The sequence below is a fragment of the Rattus norvegicus genome, chromosome 17 (genome assembly GCF_021556685.1).
Source record: "Rattus norvegicus strain SHRSP/BbbUtx chromosome 17, alternate assembly SHRSP_T2T, whole genome shotgun sequence".
In the NCBI taxonomy this organism is placed as follows: Eukaryota; Metazoa; Chordata; class Mammalia; order Rodentia; family Muridae; genus Rattus; species Rattus norvegicus.
The window spans coordinates 90,647,684-90,670,940 of NC_141550.1; the positions used below are offsets into that span (position 1 = coordinate 90,647,684).

Here is a 23,257-nt window from a genome sequence, read left to right on the forward strand (position 1 = left end):
CCTCCCCAGTTTCAGTCAGAAATGAAAACTACTCTCTTCTCCCTCTTTTCCAGGCAAAAGGAAGGGCTGATCTAACTAAGCAAGCCAGATGCCTACAGCCTCCTCCTGCTCAGTAGCCCAAGTTTCCTTCGCTTTCAGCCACCAAAAGCGCCGCTTCTCCCCTCTTTCCCGCCCACTCCTCGCCACCCCTGCAGGTTTCCGAGTCATCAGGGAACACGAGTGGGTGAAAGCAGCGCCGCCGCCTCCTCCTCCGCCTCCTCAGTGCGCCTCGGGTTCAGCACTGGACAGCTCCCGCCCCAGCCAACAAATGGCAGTCAGCTGATTGACAGAGGCGCCGACCAAACAGGGCACAAGACGACTTGAAGCCGCCCTAGAAGGGTTTGGTTGCGGCCAAGCTGTCTCTTTAAACTGGTTTCATCTGAGAGCAGGGAGAGGCAGCGGTGCGGTTTGTGGTAAGGGCTCCAGTTAACCAGCTGCCTGGCAGTCTGGACTCCAGAGACACAAACGTCTTCAAAGAAAACCTGGGTTCCTTGGGACTCGCCGCTGAGCTCGCGGCGTGGATCTGTGTGCGCGCTTTCATCTCGGGGCGAAAGGGTCGAGGAGGGGCCACAGCCAGGAGGCGGGAACGACCTGCCAAGGGTGAGATGATGGAGCAGCGTCTTCAGTGGCCGCGGTGGCAGCATCAGCAGCATCAGCAGCATCAGCACCAGCTCTTGAACACACCTCAATGAGAGCGGCGGTGGAAGCGGCTGAGCAGAAAGACGTAAGCGGGCTAACTATAGCTGCCGGGGATGTAACCTGTTTGGCTCAAGGCTGCGAGGTGCGTAATCCCGAGCCGACCCATTGTGGAGCGGGACACAGCCAGCATTGCCACAGGTGATTTGGGTCTGTGACGGCAGCTGAACCAGCTGGGCCAATTTCAAAACATTCTTATTTTAAAGTCCATCTGGACTGGGCTCCACCTGGAGAAGGAAGCCTCTCCCCCAAAAGTCTTTCTTACTGGTGATAAATTAAGGACCGAAATTTACAAAGTGACTCCTCCGGTTATCTCCTCTCTTCTGTGCTAGACAGATGGGAGCCATGGCTTACTCTTTACTCCTCTGCCTCCTGCTCGCTCATCTGGGATTGGGAGAGGTTGGTGCCAGCCTCGACCCTTCAGAACGGCCAGATTCTTCTCGAGAGAGGACTTCGAGGGGGAAGCAGCACGGTCAGCAGCTGCCGCGAGCCTCTGCCCCGGACCCCTCTATTCCCTGGAGCCGCTCCACAGACGGCACCATCTTGGCACAAAAACTAGCCGAGGAGGTGCCCATGGACGTGGCCTCTTACCTCTATACTGGGGACTTCCACCAGCTGAAGAGAGCCAACTGCTCAGGCCGCTATGAGTTGGCGGGCCTGCCGGGGAAGTCACCGTCCCTAGCCAGCTCCCATCCTTCCTTGCACGGGGCGCTGGACACTCTGACACACGCCACCAACTTCCTCAACATGATGTTGCAGAGCAATAAGTCTCGGGAGCAGACCGTGCAGGATGACCTGCAGTGGTACCAGGCTTTGGTGCGAAGTCTCCTGGAGGGTGAGCCCAGCATCTCCCGGGCGGCCATCACCTTCAGCACCGAGTCGCTGTCCACGCCCGCCCCGCAAGTCTTCCTCCAGGCCACCCGTGAGGAGAGTCGCATCCTGCTGCAGGACCTGTCCTCCTCCGCTCACCACCTGGCTAACGCCACTCTGGAGACCGAGTGGTTCCACGGGCTTCGGCGAAAGTGGAGGCCCCACTTGCACCGCCGCGGCTCCAATCAGGGGCCACGGGGCCTGGGCCACAGCTGGCGGCGCAGGGATGGGCTTGGCGGGGACAGGAGCCATGTCAAGTGGTCTCCACCTTTTCTGGAGTGCGAGAATGGGAGTTACAAGCCCGGGTGGCTGGTCACTCTCTCTGCTGCCTTCTACGGGCTTCAACCTAACCTGGTCCCGGAATTCAGGTAGGAAGAGGGTTGGATAGGGCACACACAGAGTCATCTTTTGGTTTTGTAAATAGGCACTCTGGGGAAACACACTTGTCTGCCAGTGAGACTTAAGTCTCCAGCCTTGGAACAGAACTTCAGACTAAGAGAAGTCCAGGCGAGCTCATGCGCGGAGGGGTGACAAATGCCCGGTCTGTCTGCTTTAGGCACTCACGGAAAGCCATTCCCTGGTGTGCAGTGGCAGCGGGGCTTGGGGGATGTAGCAATTGGTCTCAATCCTTCCATAGCACAAGGGGAGAAGGTTAACAACTCTGTCCCCGAACTTTGGGAGAGCTTGGGCTGTGCCCATCAGAGTCAAGAACACCAGTTGTGCGTGTGAGTGTGTGTGTGTGTGTGTGTGTGAGAGAGAGAGAGAGAGAGAGAGAGAGAGAGAGAGAGAGAGAACTACAAGGAGTGAGAATTCCTTGAATCTGTCACTTTGGGATAGCCTCTGCCCACTTCCTGTGAGTGTAGTCTGGAGCGCAAGCCTGCTGTTAGTCAGCTACCAGAGCGTGTAATTAAACCTGTGCCATCCCCTGGGCAGTTCTGGCCACTCAGCACTGAGTCACTCAGCAGCAGAGCCATCTCCAGGATCCAGAGTACTCCTATTGGCTTCCCCCCTTCTTCTCTAGTCATCAGCTTTCCTTCCTGGTGTCTTCCTCCTCCTGTTCTCCTTAGGCACAGCTGAAGGTTCTCCATGAGAGTTGGGGAGGGAGGAATCAGTCTCACCCAAACAGGAAACTAGGAAGAGACTTTAGTAGCTCTCCCGATGGCGTCATAGGAAAGCTCTCTCTCTCAGATTAGAACTGTTACCCATCAGCTCCACAGTGAGGGACTTCTAGAAGTAGCCTTTCAGGGATGGATGCAAGGAAGGAATGGAGGGGAGGGAGGAGAACCTGCAGAGAGGGATTTGGAGAGAACTGATGTTGATGGGGTTTACCAGAGACCCCGATGGGAAACTGCAAAGAACCAGAGGGGGGTTGGAATTGATATATATATATATATATATATATATATATATATATATATATATATATATATATATATTTAATTATTTAACATTTTTGAGATTTGGAAAAAGCGATCTCTCTCTCTCTCTCCCTCTCCCTCTCCCTCTCTCTCTCTCTCTCTCTCTCTCTCTCTCTCTCTCTCTGTGTGTGTGTGTGTGTGTGCATGTGCTTGAACATACCAGGGCAAGCAATGGGTGGGAAATCCCAGGAAAGTAGAAGCACTGCCTCCGATGAAGTTGTTTAACCTCGCTGGGCCCCGGGCACTTATCTATCAACTGAGAGAATCGAAACAGTTTGTCTCTAGGGAAATACACAGTCATAAAATCCTGTAGCCTTTATTTCCTGCCAGCTTGAAACGGCACAGATGAAGACCCCCCTTTCTTCTTTGTTTCTGCATGAACCCCTACGTGTGTTTATGGTTCTTTTAAAGATCCTACCTTAAACTACAGCAACTTTCCTACTTTCAGGATAATCTCATTTCCTCCTGGTTCTTCCAGGATCCTAGTAGTAAACGTGTCAGACCAGCTTCAAATCCTTGCCACAGCGTTTTCTTACAAGAGGGCCCAGCAGATGCCACTTGGAGCCCATGAACCATGGCTGTTAGATGATACCTTTTAGAGTCTCAGGATCGACCTCTCTCCCTTCTTTTCTCTCTCTCCTTCTCTCCTCTCTTCTCCCTGTTCCCCATCTTCCCCAACTGGCTCTGTCTCACTTTTGCTTGATGTTAGTCTATGTGCTGTATACTTGATGGTAAGTTCTGTGTTGACTGCTTGGTATGACTATCTTGGCAACTTTTTCCAGCAGTCTTCATAGTTATGTGTTATTGTTTTCTGTATTTTTGAATAAGGGCATATGGAACACGGAGGGGCTAAGTTTTATGACTGATCATACAGTTATTAAATAAAGGAGTCAAGATGCAAGCTTATGCTTACTTTATGCTTTTAACTAGTATGCAGTTTCCTAAAGATGACTTAGTGAGCTGGAAGTAAGCTTGCATATAAATGGTATTATTTCCAAGGGCCAGATGTAGGATGAGGACAAAGACCATTTGGATTTAGAACTGCTTCTCTCTCTCTCTCTCTCTCTCTCTCTCTCTCTCTCTCTCTCTGTCTCCCTCCTCTATTTGTCTTTTAGTCTGCCCTGTTTTTTTTCAACTACCCCCTCTTTCTCCCACACTTTGGCGATGTAACCTGGGCACAATACACATTAGCCAATTATTGACCCACATTTCCAGCTCCTAGACTATTTTTCTTATGATCAGAAAATGTATGTTGTTTCAATGTACCCAGTACTTTCAGCCAGCCAAAGTGAAAGACTGAAGAGGAAAAAGGGTCCAAGCTTGTGAGAAGGACGTATTCCTTGACTATATTCAGTAGAAGGTTGTTTCTTTAAATTCTCCTGTATTCACCACTGTTGTTCGCTAAGGTACAAAGCTAGCCATTGTATGTCCGGATGCCTGCAGAACCTGGTCTGTCTCAGGAGATCCACAAAGAGCAGAATCTATGACCTTGTGAGCACTGCCTGCCCCTCGGGTGGCCTCCACCCTTCAAAGCCATACTGAAGCTGTAAAGAGATGTTCACTGTGGAAACTACAAGAACCATTAAAGGGATTAGGTGGTTCTACCTCTTGTTTCCCAAGGAGACAGAACTAGACAGACGTCACTTATCCAAAAGTCATGCATATTGTTTGTGACAACAACGGAGCAGGGCCACAGACTTCCTTTCAGAGTTTAGAGATGTGCATTAGGTATAGCTATGACATGTTTCTTCAGCTCCAAGCATTGGAACTGGTGTAGAATGGGAACCACTTTTGCTAAATGTAAAAATATCTTTCTGGTGGTAGCCAGATCTATCCAGTACTTGGGATATGTTCAAGATATTGAAATGATTGTTGATATTATTATATAACTGTATATATAATATATAATATATTTGTATACATGCACACATATATATATAATATGTTTTGTACTAAATCTTAAACCCGGGAACTTTCATGGGCTAAGTAAAGTGCTTTACCACTGAGTTACACCCCTGAATTTAATGGAAGGAAATCAGGACTAATTTGGTTTTATCTCACTTTTAAGTTGAGGAAATCGAGAGGCCAAGAACTAAAGAAATTTCCCAGAAGTGATACAGTTCTTCCTTGCTAGTTCAGAATCGACATCACTGGGTCAGTTCTAGTTGAACACTTTATACTGTAGGTTGGATGCTCTATATGACCCACTGCGTTTACTTCTTAGAATTCTTTAGTATTTACAATTTCAGAAAAGTTAAATAACATATTCAAGCCATAATCTGGTCACTAAAGCTCAAATCAAATTTCTATCATCCACCAGGATGTCTGCTCAGTCTCTGAGTTAACACAACGCTCTCAACTTCTTCATCACTGTTGTTGGTTTCTCTTTTTTTTTTTTATTGTTTGTTTGTAAGATAGTATTTGCTGGAGTTGGTATATTTTCCATGAATAAATGATATACATTTATTCTTACTGTACTGGGTACATTGAAACAACATACATTTTCTGATCATAAGAAATCAAGTATGTTATGTAACGAGAAGAGTGCTACACAAGAGTTAGCCCTTTGCTTCAGTCCTGCTTTTGTCTTAAGCTGGGCTGCATGACCTGTCTGGAAACTAGTTTCTGCATCGTTAAAATGTAAAGTGGGATTGATGATTTCACATGCTTCTGCACACTTGGGATAGTAGTTCCCAAGTGGCTTATCCACACAGTAGACGTGTACCTTTGGAAACTGGGGTGATATAAATAAGTCCAGGACCTTGGAGAAGCGATATTGTCATGCCGTCTTCATGTGCTCCGATAATGCATAGAAAAATCTAATCAATGTGTACAATGTCAGGAATGTAAGCTAATGAAAGGAAATTCTACTTCAAAATAAGACTAAGTGTGGTTTGAGTTTCCTGATCTTGAAGGAGCCCTGAAATATATCATAACCCAGGATGGAGTTGTTCCACAGATTTCTAACCCCAAAGCCTCAGGGTATCCCTCATAGACTTCCTGGAGATTACAATGTCTTCACATCTTGGGGCTCTATATCTACAACTTTAAAAGGCCCTATTTTCGATTTACCATTATAGTTGCCTATTAACTATCTAGAAGAAGTATTTCTTGTGATCCCAGAGAATCTTGCCATTTTCTAGAAAAAGTGTTTGGATGTACCTGTGAGACAAATTGCTACATAAATAACAGGAGTGGATGCTTTTATAATTCTCTACTCTCTAAAGAGGGTAGTAGCCCCCCCCACCTCCTGAGACACTGATAGGACACCCTTAACTCCTGCATGAGCCAAGTGTTATTTTTAACTTCAGAACATTTCTGTGGGCAAGATGGTGTCTGGGTTTAAAGGCTTCTTCTTTCTAGTCTTCGATGCGACTGTGTTTTACGATTATATTTTAATGTCCCAGCATGCTACGAGGTATGCTGTTGATGTGATTTTGTGCCTAGTTGGTCAGCAGCCTCAGGACTCGATCTGTTTTCTTTCTTTCTTTCTGTTTGCTGTGTGAAAGGACATCTGGGCTGAATACAGCACATTGCAGCGCTGGCAGCAGTGGCAGCTTGAGAGCTGTTATATATAAGTGGGAAGCTCCCTGTTGCTGGGCCTATGTTCAAAGAGCTTGAAGCCAATGGCTATTTAGCTTCTCCTTGGTGAGATAATGCCACACACTGCCACACACAGTGCTGAGGCTTGCTTTGTTGGACTTTTAGCCTTGTCTGACTTTTAGCTTTTAGGAACAATTTTTACCTATGTACAATGTCTACTTCAGTGAGGCACATGTTCATTTAACTAGAGTTTATTCCCATAGGAACAACCCTGATCTGCAGAAACATTTAGGTGGATGACTGTTCCAGAAAATACTTTTTTGAGTTAGAGGATTAGTGTATTAGGCTGAAAGTTTTCCACAGTCCTCACTTCACTTCCTAAAATGCCAAATCTAGTGTGGGGATGTTGATGGAATTGCTTTTTCATACCTGAGACTATTGAAGTGCCTCAAAGCAATCACAGGGTGTCTCTAGTTTTATTACAGCAGAGTTTATGGGAAATACAGACAGACTGATGCACAATTTATCTCCAGTATTAAAGAATTTAACCCTTTCTTTTGTTCAAGGAGGGGCAGTCTCTCTGTGTCTCTCTCTCTCTTTCATCTTAACTCACTACACACACACACACACACACACACACCACACACCACACACACATACACCACACACACACACACACCACACACCACACACACACACACCACACCACACACACACATACACCACACACACACACCACACACCACACCACACCACACACCACACCACACATACACACACACATACCACACCACACCACACACACACACACACATACACCACACACACCACACACACACACACCCCTTAACATACACTGTCATTAAATGTAAAGCCAATTTCATATAAACTAAACAAGTTAATTCACTCATTGTAATGCCTCTTATAATTTATCCCCATCTAAATTTATAACTAAAACAAGGCATTAAACATTGTTAATCTTTTCAAATTATTGAAATACAGAATATCCATAACTTAAACTGTTGCAAGTTTTACCTAGTTTTTTCAACATGTGTACATCCTGTGCAATGTCTGTAGTTTGCTACATCATTATATAAAGAGTTGCATACAGTAACATGACACATGGCCCTTATTTGAGAGAGGAAAAGGTGGGACAGTAAAGAATTATATATGCTATCATTCCTACAATGTGCCATTCTCACTTCTTAGTGCTTCTTAAATCAAAATGCATTTTGCAGTTAAGGCCATATCATTTTCATTTTTCTTTGTTCGGATGCACTAAAAATACTGAATCTTAGAATCAAGGGCATCTTACCTTTGATGAAGGATGATACCAGGGAAGAGAAAAATACACTCCAAGTTCTCTCAAAAGATAAAGCTCTATCATCATTGGTAGAGAACAATGTATATATGCAACATGAGATGTAGATTTTCCTCAGCACTTTATGTGGAGTAGACTGCCGTGTATCTGTATCATAATTTTGTTTAAAAAATGCAGAGATAGCTCAGCATTGGAGCATATGCTGCTCATGCATGGGACTAGTTCCAAACACAGCTGCCTGTAATCCTAACACTGTTATCTGACCTCTTTGGGTACTGCACTCCTGTGAATATAGACACATAATTAAGAACAACAACAATGGTGGTTCTAAAATAGAAAACCACATCCCCTCCTCACATATATGAGATACATAATATACTACAGAAGCTTCCAGAATAGGCTAGGGAAGTACGATTAGAAAAAAAAAACAACTGGGGTTGGGGATTTAGCTCAGTGGTAGAGCGCTTGCCTAGCAAGTGCAAGGCCCTGGGTTTGGTCCCCAGCTCCGAAAAAAAAAAAAGAAAAAAAAAAGAAAAAAAAAACTTTCCCATACTTTCTGGCCAAGTATTTCATTCACGTGATGGGAAAATATCCTAAACACTGAGGAGAACAAAGGTCCACCAAGACACTCTGTGGGAGCAGTCAGGCATATCTCAGAATATTTCTGAAGTGCTTCACTTTTTTTAGTGGAAATAAACATTTCTTGCATCATAACATAGTGAGTTTTGGTTATTGATAATTTAACATTATTCCTGTATTGAAGAATGTTTTCCCTCTATTTTTGTTTTTTTGTTGCCTGGAATACAATGAAAAGTTTAGTTTTCCAGAAAACACTTGATGCCTCAGCTCACTATGTAGATCAGGGTTTCTTAGTCCTGGCACAATTAAAGCTCTGGGACAAATAACTCAATTCTGTGGGGCTTGTTTTATTAATGTTTAAGTCTTTAGCAGCACTTCTTGTCTCTATCTGCTAGACTGTGGGGCAGACACCCCAGGTTGACAAACTGTTTGAAAGTCACTGATATAGATGACATATGCCATCCTAAGACTATGATTTTTTAAATGAGTCAAGGAGTCTTATTAGATGCGTACACACATAGACAGAAGTATGTATGTATCTGTAAGTGGCTATACTTGTGCATACGGAAATACATAGATTTCTCTAGCCTACATTTCTACATTATTCAAATTGAATATGCAACTATAGAAGAACATGGGAACAAGGGAACAAGAACAAGGGAAGTTTGATGATCAGTTACATATCAGTGTACACTTACATAATCCCAGACTATCTCAAAGATTCCTTGATGGTCAGTTAAGTATCAATGTACACTTATAGAATACCAAGGTTCAGACTATCTCAAAGATTCCTTGATGGTCAGTTATGTATCAATGTATACTTACATAGTCCCAGGCCTCAGACTATCTCAAAGATTCCTTGGTGGTCAGTTACGTATCAATGTACACTTATATAATCCTGGGGTTCAGACTATCTCAAAGATTCTGTGCAGATTCAGCTGCTGAGCATTGCTTTCTACTTAGGTTTTATGTTTAGCATTTACCATTAAAAGATGTAGTTTGAAAGGGCAATATGTGTGTTTCTATGAGTGCTTAGGAGAACAGAGGACTGGGATAAAGAGGGGAAAGGAGGAGAGAAGGCAAGGGAGGTGAAACAACTGGGGACGAATAAGCAGATGAAAAACCATGAGTTTAGGCCACACCAGGATGAACAGCACAGGCCCCACTGTGGTATCGTTTGATTGAGAAATTTCAAATTTGGATGAAACTGAACTATTCTTCCCTAGAAGGTCATCAAGGAGTCGAGTACCTGGAGATTTTATTGTTATAAAGATAAGCCGATCCTGCTTTCATTTGAGAACTTCATTTCAAGAAGTTAGAACTATTATTAGGCTAACACAGAGCTTATCGAGGAAACCTTAATATCTTGAAATAGTTAGAAAATATTCTGAGCTGGAGCTGTTGCTTGGTGGTAGGGCTATTGCCTTGTGTGTTCAAGGATGTGCTGTTGACCTCCAGCACTGTGATATCTACACTCCCGTAATCGCTCGCCTCCTAAGGGCTCAGACGGCCTGCATTCTAGAAGTTGAGGATGCCTTGTGCCTCTGCCTCCTACAGATGCTTTGCATATTTCAGAGACACAGCATGGAATGGTGTTTAGGAGGAGGGGTTGAGGATGATAAGTCCAGGTTTGAATCCAAAAGTTTTCAGTTCACTTCTGTGTGACATTGGCAAGGTTATATAATCCCTCCTGTGGTTCAGTTCCATTATGCAAAAGGTGTAGGAAGTAGGATATCCTTATTGTTATTAAGAATGAACAATCATCTTTCACATCATATCATATCACATCACATATCATATCATGCCATATCTATCATATCTGTCTGCCTGCCTGTTGATCATCTAATTATGATCTTTCTATCATCTATATTTAAGAATTTCTGTTTGTATTACTGTTCATTTTAAAAATGATATTCTAGATAATGAATGCATGTTCTAGAGCTATAGAGAATATATGATGGTAAAAAAAATCCTGACATCGCTGATTTTTTTTTAGAACTGGGGTACATAGTTGGCAAATTAACAAAATTAAAATAGAAACTCTTGATGGAAAGAAGCGACACAGGTAAACAGTGCCCTTCCACAGAGTTGGGTACGTTATACACTGTACACTGGCTTCCTGACACAGAGGAAATGGATAGGTGAGTGGGATTAAGAATGTCCGCACAGAAGGGTTGGGTCCCTGAATAAAGAGCAAGGAAAAGTCTTGTTGAAGAGATGAGCTTAACTGAGAAGTGAAGAACAGAAGGAGATGTGGCCACCATGCACAAAAGAAGCCCTAACTCTTAGTGTCATTTGCTCAACAGTGGGTCTGACTTCTCCAGAAGAGTTTTGGTATCTTCTGTCCTAATATAAGAGAGACCAAGCTAAGACACAGTCCTGAACAAAGGCCACACTCTATATATGAATGGCACAGCAAATATGGTAATAGGGAATGAGAACAAAAAGTTCCTCAACTTAACCAATCTTTCATAGGAGCTTCCTGAGAGAGTTACTTTTTTTATATTATTGACTCAGAGCAGCGTACAAAGCCACAGTAGCTCTTAGAACTCTATACTGCTTATTGCTTCCAATGAAGATGGTGGTTGGGGGGCCATTGCTTTTAACATCTTGCTTCTTTCAGAGAATGGTCTTAGATTTGGTCACCACCCCTGTTCTCTTATGTTGTTTTGTGTTAGAGGCATGACTGGTTCTACAAAGGAAAAAAGTAGGAAGCATTGTGAAGTCAAAGCTGTCTACTCAGCTGAGCTTGTAGCCAGGAATTACATTGAACATCTGAAGCACAGTGAGGTTGATTACAATGTTTTTCTTGGAAGTCAGTTAAATCTGAACAGCTTGAATATACAGTATGGAAACAGAATGAGCACATACTTATAAATGATCTCAAAGCACATTTGTGTTGGGCAAGAGTTGGATCTGTAAAGACAAGCCTTTAACAGACTTTCTCAGAAGAAGCCAGTCTTGGACCATGAATTTCCAGAGAGAGGCAAAGGCCCTCAGACAGGACTGAGTCAAAAGTGCTCTGGGAAGAGAAGGAAAGACAGTGTTGCTGGCCTGTAGGCAGGTAGATAACATGACACAAGATAGTGTGATGTACACAGAAATTACTCCATGAAGAATCAGTGTGGTAGGGCTGGAGAGATGGCTCAGTGGTTAAGAGCACTGACTGCTCTTCCAGAGGTCCTGAGTTCAATTTCCAGCAACCACATGGTGGCTCACAACCATCTGTAATGAGATCCGATGCCCTCTTCTGGTGTGTGTGAAGACAGCTACAGTGTATTTATATATAATAAAGAAATAAAATCTTAAAAAAAAAAGAGGTAAGAATCAGTGTGGTAGTGATACGCAGACATGTGACATACTGTAGAAGGCATGGCTCACGGAAAATATTAGAAAGTCCAGAACTGATAAATACACAGGCCCTTTTCTTCAGGGGAAGAAAATGACTGATGCCTGGCCACCAGAATGGCTGGAGTGAAAGTTATCTAAAACCTGGCAATCTTTTGCTAGACTATGGAGCCAGTTTTCCCCTGAATCTTCCCAAATCCTGAGCATTGTTTAGGCCCTAATCTTGAGCTCTATCTCTTAGTGAATAGAATCCACCTTTTCCAAAGGGGTCGTAATATTTTGTACTCTCCATCAACGCAATACACTTTAATGTTTATAACAAATCTTCTCTCCCTAGCACTTATCCTGATCATCAGTCAACAGAAATCATTCTTATTGCTAAGGTCTCACTCAGGTACTTTGCTATGGAAGAGATAGGTTTTGCGAGGGAGTTTCAGTGTAGCCATCCCTGAAACACGGTTGTGATAGTTGTCAAGTGTAGACTTCCCCAGATAAACTGGGAGGTTAGACTCCGGAAGGTTTTGAACTAGTATCTGCTGAAGTGGTATTGACCAGAGTTTCCTGATTTACCTCACATGGATCATTTTCCCGCTGACTAGGATACTTGCCGAGACCCAAATGGAGTCCTGCTTAAGACTCTCTGTCCCTCTAGTACCATGGAAATGGTGAATGCATTTTCATCTCCCACCCCTTATGATTTCAGGGCAGAGCCTTGTTTTAGTTTGGCTTTAAAGAGAACCCCTTTCAGTTTTGGCCACGCTGCTTTGGTTAGACCTGGGAGATTGGGTTTTCCATTTTCTCCAATAGAATTGCAGTGAGAGATATAAGCTGATTCATTTTGCCCTATTCTCGAATGTGATTGTGGGCATTAGACAATTTGAAATGTAGGGGAAGTACAGATTAAAAATCGAGAATTACTTTTTAAACATTGTTTGGCACCTATGTTGCTTCTAGGCTCAAGCCTATAAGATAGAACACTTCTTTTCAGACACAGAACAAGAAGATAAAAGGAGAGGTTCAGAAAGGAGACAGAGGGCCAGGCTGGGATGACGTCATGCAGATCCCAGCCCTCCTTCTAGCTGGTTACTTGGTTGACTTCTGAGATGAAGTCTAAGACGCCGAGGTCAGAGGCTGCTTGTAGAAGAGCCAGTAAGAAGCAGAGAGCCCTGAAGTGAAACCATGGAACCTTTAAAACATGGATTTGGAGAAGGTAGAGTCTGCACGATGGGGAAAGAGGTATGGGCAGATATGTTTATAATGGTTGACTAGTGAAATCAGGATTCTTCCTTGGGGTCTTAGTTTCATTAATAGAATAATTTAACTTAAATTGACTCGAATGGAAGCTCAAGGACAATTTCATTTGGGTTTAAGAGAAAACCCTCAGGTCAAGCAAGCTGCAAATTTCAGCATCTGCCTGGATGAGGAGAACAGAAGAGGCGAAGAAAAGCCAACAACAGAAGCCTGCTGTGTGAGCTACTACATGGCAGCAAGCAGCCACCTTGCGGGGGGAGCCTTAGAGAAAAACATGGAAGCCCAAAGTATGAGAAAAAAAGCATATTTAAGTTCTAGCCAACATCCAAAAGAAAAAGACAGGACAAAGAAAAGAGAATTTGTATCTTTTTGAGTTATAATCAGAAACATGGGCACATGCAACACACTTCAAGGCAACCATATGTGACTTGAGGGTCTACAGTGGGCAGTGGTAATTTGGGGAAGGAAAAATATAGTATCTTATTAAAGGAATAATTTTTCTTCCCATATCTTTAACAAGGCTTGAAGGGAACACATCTTCCTAAGGACGCTCCTTCCTGTTGCCTGTCCAACTGGAATGTTAGGTCTCCACTCTGGACAGAAATTCTATTCTCTTGACTAGGAGTTTCCCTTAATTAGAGGTTATTGCTCTTCTAACATAATGACTATTAATGATAGAAATTTAAATAGTAGGTTTTAGCAGTAAACACTCATTATTAGTTTTTCTATTGTGACCAACTGGGTTAGCGTCTTTGTACTTCCCCTTTGTCCTCTCCATTGTTTCATTAACTATATATTTAAAGTATTTTCAAGTGGTTACTTTGAATTTTGCCTCTATAATCCTCTGTTGTTTACTTTTCTTCCTTGGCCCTCCTACTCTTGTTTATCCTAATATTCTTATAGAATTAACATGGTTCTTTTATAAATATTTTCCCAGTTTAAGTTTTGACAATTTTATGCACACACACACACACACACACACACACACACACACACACACACACTCACACACTCACACCATATTATGAATGTATTTGAACCTAATATATCTCCTCTTTCTCCTCCTATTGACCCTTGCATCTTCTTCTGAGGGATATTTGCCCTGCTCCCATGTTCTTATGTGGTGTGTGTGTGTGTGTGTGTGTGTGTGTGTGTGTGTGTGTGTGTGTGTGTGTGTATACAGGCCTTGTGCACATAACCAACCACAATACATGATGTATATTCTTGACTGTGATGGCCGTGTCATATCTGGAGGATAGCATTTTTCAGGACTCTTTCCTGTCCTACAGTTCTTATAGTCTTTCTCAACTCCACCATGTTTCCTGAGCCTTGGGATGTTTAGGGCTGTGTACTGAACAGCCATTTTTGCCTTCCACTTTGAGCAGTCGTGAGTATCTGCATTAACCATTGTCTATCACAGAAAATGAGCCTCCATGATAGAGGCTAGGAACATGGGGCAGCGTCGTATTTTTATGGTAAAAAATGGTGTGCTTTGCTTTGTCACCTCCAAGAACTGAAGCTTTCTTTTAAAGAATATTCTGAATTTTAAGTTCTAAATGCATCAACATTTTTTGAGACAATGCATTGCAAACTATACTACATTTAGTTTATATGAACCTGTATCAAGACTTCTTCCTCTAGAAACTCATCATGTAGCCCCAGCCAGTCTTGACTTCAGGATCTTCCTGCCTCAGTTGCTCACGTGTGGGGTTATTAGTTCAGGCCACTATACCCAGGCATTGCTTAATTTGCCCCTTCTGACAGAAAAGTGACAAAAAGAATTATGTGACTTATTTCTAAAGAACCTAGCCTCCCAAGAACTTTTGTCACAGGAACCATATGTTTGCACAAATGGCAATATTGTTTTAGATCTCCTACAAAGTGATTGTCATGGAAATTCTTTCAAAAATATTGACCTTTACGTTTTGATCTAGAACTTTCCTATTATTTCTGTATTTCTTCCCCATATTGCCAAACTTTTTTCCCCAGGAAGGATATATGGAAGGCAATATTTTTGAGTCTTTCTATGCCTGAAATAGCCGTTGTGTCTATGTATGCAAGATTAACAATATAGAATATAGGTTCACGGTCACTTTGCCTTCCAAATTTTAAAGGGGTTGTTATGGTCTTTTGACATCCACCACTCTCACGGAAAGATCTCACTAACCTAACAGATTGTTCTTTATAGCTAATCTTTACTTTTTTCTCATGAAAACCTTTAAGATCTCTTTCCTGAGTTCAGAATATTCATCCTAATGTGTGCAGATATGGGTTTTCTCACGCCTGGGCTTTACTGGTGGGTGGTCCTGCTTACAGTGTGATCTGCCATCGATTTCCTCTTTCTGGAACTCCCATCACTTGTGTCTTTGGCCTCTGGACTCATTTCTGTATTTCCTGTATTATTTTCATTTACTTGTTTTTAAAATTAGGTTATATTTTCTCGTGGTGTTTTCATGATAGTTGGGCTATTGGTTCCTCGGCAACCACCCCTCTGGCTTCTCTTTCCCATTGCTTGCCCACTTTGCTTTCAATGTTCAACTTTTCTCTTCCACTTTAATGCCTCATATGCCCTATGGTCTTCCCTGCCTTGTTTTTGTCCTCTCACGGACCTGCTTCTAGTCTTCTGGTATCGACTGCATTTATACACTTCTATTTGTACATACTAAAAATGAGAAGCTACATAGGAGAGAAAACAGTATTTGTGTTTAGTTTCTTTTCTTTTTGTCATGGCGTTCATTGCAATAGAAATCAAACCAAAAACATGGCCTGTTGTACATGTAAACAAAATCTCTATCAATTTGGTAATTTGAAATACCAAATACTGGTAGCTATCATCTATAGCAAAAAAATTGATTGTGTTTTAAAATAGTAATAGTCTGAAAAGCCACCCAATGCAAAGAATGTAAATAAGGAGAAGGAATATTAGTTTTCTTTTTCTAGGACAGCATGTCTGTAGCCCAGGCAGGTCTTGAACTCAGTAATTTTCCTAGTTCAGTCTCTCAAAGTGTTAATAAATGTGAGTCACTATGCTCAGCTTGATAAATTCTAAATTTTAAGTACAAGAAAAACCACAAATTAACATTTTTCGTTTCTAACTAATAAAGATAAGAGGTTTTAGTTTGATTCAAACCTAGTAAGCTGGTAGAGAACAAAGCATCCACTCAATCAAGTAGAATGGTCACAGAAAAACTAGATACATCACTATAAACAAGAACACATAGAAGCAAAGGTCTCCTGTTCTTTTAGGGATATATAAGTTGTCTTTCTATATCTAAAGATATAGCAATTCTGAGCCTTGAGATCACATAACTGTGTTGCTAAGAAGCCATCCAAGTACAATGACTCGGAGGACACTCACATTGTTTGGGCCAAGCTTCAGCCTTCAAATACAAAGGACCAATGCATATTTTAAAAAGCATTCTATATCCATAGCCAGCCCAGGAATATGAATGAAAACTACATTGAGAGTCTTCCCTTCCACTCCTGTCAGAATGACCACTATCAAGAAAACAAAGGACTGGGAGGCAATGAAGGGAGAGCCCTCATGCTCTATCAGTGGGAGGTAAAGGTTTCAGGCACTATGGAGATCAGATGGGTACTCCTCAGCAAACTAGAGCTCAAAGTACTGTGTAAGCTCTGTACTTTAAAAGTATGTTGGTTTATTTAGTTTGTGTGCATATGTGTATGCACATGTAGAGAACAGAGGATAACCCAGACATTGACCTCAGGTCATCAAGTTTGCCAGCAGATGCTTTTGCCAGCTGAGCCATTTCTCTAGCCCAGTGTCTATATTTCTTAATGATTCTCTCAATTCTATCCTCCCTGTGTCTGTGAACTGATGCCTCTACTTCCAACCTTTAACTTACGATCTTACTTGCACCCTAATTTCCACTCCCCTCTTGATGCTTGCTGACTTTGAGCTTTGTTTTGTAAGTTGGGTCAGTGCTTTCCACCCATGCTCTGGTCTTCTCAGCTTAACTGCCTCCACTCTTGGGACATCATTAGCGTAGTCCTGGAGAACCTGTCAATTCTGGACTCTAATGTTTACTCTTAGTGTGTCTGTCCCATCTTGCACTTGTCATTATGGTCAGATGTAGGAGGAGGATGTAGAGATACAGTTGCTCAGTTGATCGTCTTGGACAAGAGCTCGAGTTCCGCCTTTTGACCAGTATGCCTGCCACCTGCAAGGTATCACATTCTGCTCTTTCACATCCTAGCTTTCTTGTTGGAAAGTCATTTTCCCTTCTTTGCATCCTAAATTTTCCAACTGCTTTTTAGGAAGTATAATGTCAGCCACTCTTTTCACAATATAAGTTGGGGGAGAACAATATTAAATGAACTTTCAATGATGAAGTCTTTAATGATGTCTTGCATAAACACATACTAAGCACATTCAAACTAAACATTTAGGGCTCAAAATAATAGACATTCAGTTTACCTTTGGGCATCTAACCAAAACTTCTCATTTTAAAATCTACTGGGAAATAATTGTGGTTGGCTTCACTTCCTGTTATTACTCATAGATCCAGACGTGTTTGTTCACATGAGCCACATCTCTTGCTGTGAAAAGTTACCACATAAAACTGACCTTTAGACATGAGAAAGTGTTGTGTGAATTTAAAATCTGTTCATGTTGCCATGTGCATGTGATTTGACTTTAAGACCCATATAACTACACGAAAGAGAGCAAATGAGAAAGCAATATACCTAAATATGTCTGAAATATTGCTAATCGTCACAAAAATGGTAAGTTCAATTAAATCACCATGGACTTTCAAGTTGTGGGACAGATGTTGCATATTTTAAGATAGGCTACAGTGTTTGCATTTGTTTTTTCCGGTACACTATGTCTTCTTGTTTTTTCCTTTGCACAACTCAAGAAAGTGTGGCTTTAGATACATTATGTAACCTTTCTGGACCTCATTTTCCTCAGCAATGAAGTGAGAAGAGTGCCCTCTCTCAGAGGATGACTTGAATTAAGCAGGTTAGTGCAAGGGACTTCTCCTCACTGAGTAATCAGTAGCCATAACCAGAGATGCTATAAAGAACACTGTAGGTGTGTTTGTTAAACTGTAGCTTAGAGTTATTTCTGTGAAAATAACCACAGAAAGAAACATTAGTCAGCTCCCTCTGTAAAAACAGCAGACTCAAAATATATTTTTCAGCAGACAATCATCTATTATCAGACAGTAAACCACAGCAATTTTAAAAGATGTACCACATTTAGCTTTCAGAGTGTCACCCACAGACGTCCCCAAATGCAGATTATATTTGTGGATTCAGGCTTGATGTCTGCTGATACCTGACCTGACTTCATTTTATATTTATTGGTTCTCATTAAAATTAAACAAGTCATCTTTCTTTTCTATGTAAAATGGACAGAACTGCCCAAGGAAGCCTTGACCTGATTGTCAAATAGACTTCCCAGAACACTAAGCCAGGCAGATGGCGAGCGAGTGTGCTATGTAAAGTATTGGCAGGCTGCTCCGCACATATCTGCTGCAAAGTGATGTGGTGGAGAACATTTTCCTGCTTTAAGAAAGAGTGCTGTGTAATTCTTCTAGAAGTTGAGGGAAGTCTTCCACACTGTGTTACCACAACAGTAACAAGTCGAGATTGAAACTATGGGCAGTCGCACTGTTGGGAAACAGACTTAAACTGAATACTGACTTTATTGAGGAAAATTTATGATTATGATTATGATTATGATTATTATTACTGCTACTACTACTACTACTACTACTACTACTACTACTACTACTACTACTACACAATAACTCCAAAAAGTGACTTTAAAATAGCTCTTAAATCTGGTCTTCTAAATAAGCAGATCTGCTTAAAAATTACCTGTTAACAGTTGAAGAGATAGAGGTAGCAGAGTTGAATGCAGAGTTGATCTTCTGGATGCAAAATGAGCCACTATTCAATGAGGGGGCAATAAATACTTACCTTGGTGTTGTGTTCAGCCATTTAATGGATACAACTGTATAGCTGTCAGATGGTCTACAGTTGTCTTAGTGTTACTAGTAACATGTCGTTATTTGGTTACACAGGTCCTGTTGAGAGCTCAGATGAAGCTTAGCATCACAATGACAAGGCGCTTTCTACCACTGTGCCACGATTTGCTTCCTCTTCTTCTGTTTGATGGGAGCGTGCTGAACGTGCTGTTAATCGTGATGCTGAGTCCGTTCGCTCTCTCCTCTTCCCTTCACCAAATGGGGTTGGTTGAACAGATGGACGAGATTCACTTTCGGCCACAGGCAGATTCTTATATAATCAAGATCTTTTTTCTTTTCTCTTCTCTTCTCTTCTCTTCTCTTCTCTTCTCTTCTCTTCTCTTCTCTTCTCTTCCTTTCCTATCCTATCTTTTCTTTTCTTTTCTTTTCTTTTCTTTTCTTTTTTTTCAGAGCTGGGGACCGAACCCAGGGCCTTGCTAGGCAAGCGCTCTACCATTGATCTAAATCCCCAACCCCTGTATTCAAGATCTTATGAGTTAATAAAGATAACAATGCAGTGATGGGAGAAAAAGAGCTCGGAACATCATCAATCTTTATGTACTTAGAGAGCACATAGAGAGCAAAATGACTATTGTCCAGTCTAAGTCAAAACCACTTTTTATTGTAAAACTATGTGGTTACTTAGAAATTATAGAAAATAATGTTTAACCCAAAGGAAAATAATACTCTGATCACCTGTGTCTTAATGGTAAGAGATAATCTCTGATACATTTTGGCATGTATCTTTTGTTGCAAAATGTATGCACTAAGATATTCAATTTTTTTTGAAAATGCACATCAGAGGCAATGCACAGTGACTGGATTTGCATTTCTAACATTTCAGAAATCAAGCAGCACTGTTGCTGATGGATGCTTATTGTGTACATGGACCCTAGGTGTACTAAGAATGCAGAACTTGGTTTTTATGGTTAAATAACTAATTTGACAGGAGCTAGAACAATGAACAGACAGATTATATGTGCTATGCAAGTCCTATCTAGACTTTACTTGCACATGGATAAGCTAGTGTGTTACTGTTTTATCAGTGCTGAAGATGACAGTAGGCTCCTGGAACAGAGAGAGGATCAGTCAATTCGAGCTTCTCAATCCTGAAGAGATCTCAGAATATGGGGTGTGGGCCACGATGAACACTTGCTCATGCAGTGGGTTCCGTTGTACAGGTGAATTCTGAGCCTAGGGACTTTTATAATAAGCAGAAGGAAAGTTTCTCTTTGACTGACATGAGATATCGCATTATCTGGCAGTATTGCATGCTGTAGAATATAACCCTAGACATGGCCTAAATAGAGAAGTCAGGATTTTGCATTCTGGGCATATCCAGCAAGATCCAGGCCTCTCCAACATATCTCTTTTGCTATATAAATATTTGATTGGTACATTTAGACAGGTTATTTTTATTTTTTATTTTATTTTATTTTGCCTTACCGTTGTTCTACTATTGTGGAATTTCTCTTTTAATGCTGAGTTGTGACACAGAGGTTGTAATCCTACTAGCTTTACTTTATAATACTGTTGGAAGATTCAAGGATGTGGTTGGCAGAAAATGCAGGATTTGGTTTTGAGAGGGAGTTGTGTTTTTCGTCTGCATGACTTTGACAGGCTCAGCTTGTTGGAGAAGAATTTACTTTCCTGATTCTGTTCTCTGGACATCACTTTGTGTGTGGACCTATGTGCACATGTGCATGTGTGTGTATATGTCGGTGGAGGCTAGAAATCTATGTTGGATGTCCTCCTCTTTCACTCCTGCCTTAGTGATTTCAAGACAGGGTCTCTCAGTGAACTCATGAGCTCTTGGCCAGTGAGCTCTAGGTACTGTCTCATCTTTACCTCCCTGGCAGAAGAATTATTGATGGATTACCACACCTGGCCCTTTACACAAGGGTTGGGCTCCAAAGTCAGATTCTCACACTCACATAGCAAGTACTTTGACAACTGAGCCATCTCCTCAGTCCCTCAGTTAGCTAATCTTGACGTTATCTTACTTATCCCCTTTAAGCTGTGACTAAGACAAGTGTGCACTGCCAGTGGATTAAATATGAAATCAGATAATAAGTCCTTTGAAACTGGAAAGGACTCTATGAGAATTAATTAAATTTTGCATGTGTGACAGGGCTTTCCCATGTAGCTCTGGCTTGCCTGTAATTCGCTATGTAGGTCAGGCTGGCCTTGACTTTGTGAGTGTAGTCCAGGCTGACCTTTACTCTCTGGTGATAGTTCTGCATTAGCTCCCAAGTACTGGGAAACACAGGTGTACCCTACCTCAGCTGGCCATAACTTTGAAATACAATCTTTAGTACTTGGTGTATTCAGTTCAACGGAACACTGTTTACAAACCATATTTGCTTCGTTCATTACCCACAGGGCCTTTTTTTTTGGGGGGCCTTGCCTAGTAACCATTATTGCTCTAATTGATTTTTCATTTTCCTATAAGCTAAGTTAATAATGATATTCAATTGCGCATCTCTGGTGAGTCTGAAGTTACCTTTAAAAATTGCTTTCACATTAGCTTTTACTAGAAATGAAAAAATGTTGAAAAGGAAAAAGTCTGACTCTTTTTTTTTTTAAGATACATTTTTTTTTATTAACTTGAGTATTTCTTATATACATTTCGAGTGTTATTCCCTTTCCCAGTTTCCGGGCAAACATCCCCCTCCCCCCTCCCCTTTCTTATCGGTGTTCCCCTCCCCACCCTCCCCCCATTGTCCCCCTCCCCCCAACAGTCTAGTTCACTGGGGGTTCAGTCTTAGCAGGACCCAGGGCTTCCCCTTCCACTGGTGCTCTTACTAGGATATTCATTGCTACCTATGAGGTCAGAGTCCAGGGTCAGTCCATGTATAGTCTTTAGGTAGTGGCTTAGTCCCTGGAAGCTCTGGTTGCTTGGCATTGTTGTACATATGGGGTCTCGAGCCCCTTCAAGCTCTTCCAGTTCTTTCTCTGATTCCTTCAACGGGGGTCCTATTCTCAGTTCAGTGGTTTGCTGCTGGTATTCGCCTCTGTATTTGCTGTATTCTGGCTGTGTCTCTCAGGAGCGATCTACATCCGGCTCCTGTTGGTCTGCACTTCTTTGCTTCATCCATCTTGTCTAATTGGATGGCTGTATATGCATGGGCCACATGTGGGGCAGACTCTGAATGGGTGTTCCTTCAGTCTCTGTTTTAATCTTTGCCTCTCTCTTCCCTGCCAAGGGTATTCTTGTTCCCCTTTTAAAGAAGGAGTGAACCATTCACATTTTGATCATCTGTCTTGAGTTTCATTTGTTCTAGGCATTTAGGGTAATTCAAGCATTTGGGCTAATAGCCACTTATCAGTGAGTGCATACCATGTATGTCTTTCTGTGTTTGGGTTAGCTCACTCAGGATGATATTTTCCAGTTCCAGCCATTTGCCTACGAATTTCATAAAGTCGTTGTTTTTGATAGCTGAGTAATATTCCATTGTGTAGATGTACCACATTTTCTGTATCCATTCCTCTGTTGAAGGGCATCTGGGTTCTTTCCAGCTTCTGGCTATTATAAATAAGGCTGCGATGAACATAGGGGAGCACGTGTCTTTTTTATATGTTGGGGCATCTTTTGGGTATATGCCCAAGAGAGGTATAGCTGGATCCTCAGGCAGTTCAATGTCCAATTTTCTGAGGATCCTCCAGACTGATTTCCAGAATGGTTGTACCAGTTTGCAATTCCACCAACAATGGAGGAGTGTTCCTCTTTCTCCACATCCTCAAAAGTCTGACTCTTAATTACTATGTCATAATTGTCAGAGGAGGAAAGGCAGGGGGCCTGGAGAAGTCAATTGCAGATGAAGAAGAAAGGACCACCTCATGGATGCTTCTGTGAAAGAGTGAGCAAAACAGCATACCATGTACCCTGTACTACTGTGCATGAACACTTGATGCTTTTTATTGTCCACCCCATCAGCAACACCAGTGTCTCAGAGTAGGCTTCTTTGTTCTACATTAATCTCTCTTTTCCTCCCTCCCCTCCCCTCCCCTCCCCTCCCCTCCCCTCCCCTCCCCTCCCCTCTCGCTCTCTCTCTCTCTCTCTCTCTCTCTCTCTCTGTGTGTGTGTGTGTGTGTGTGTGTGTGTTAGAAGCAAAACCTAAAAGACAGTGGCACTTTGGAGCTGTGTAGAATGCTATCAGTAAGAACAACTCAACATAGAGTAGCCTTCACAAGCT

At 42.1% G+C, this 23,257-nt stretch overlaps 1 protein-coding gene across 1 annotated transcript in view; it reads left to right on the plus strand.

Annotated features, from left to right (window-relative positions):
- The first annotated feature begins 364 nt into the window (after nt 1-364).
- Nucleotides 365-23,257, plus strand: part of Gpr158 (G protein-coupled receptor 158) — a 409,526-nt gene continuing 386,633 nt past the window's right edge. Inside the window, 1 exon segment of the mRNA NM_001170326.1 lies at nt 365-1,973. Within this exon segment, the coding sequence (NP_001163797.1) occupies nt 1,072-1,973 (902 nt within the window). The 5' untranslated portion in view covers nt 365-1,071.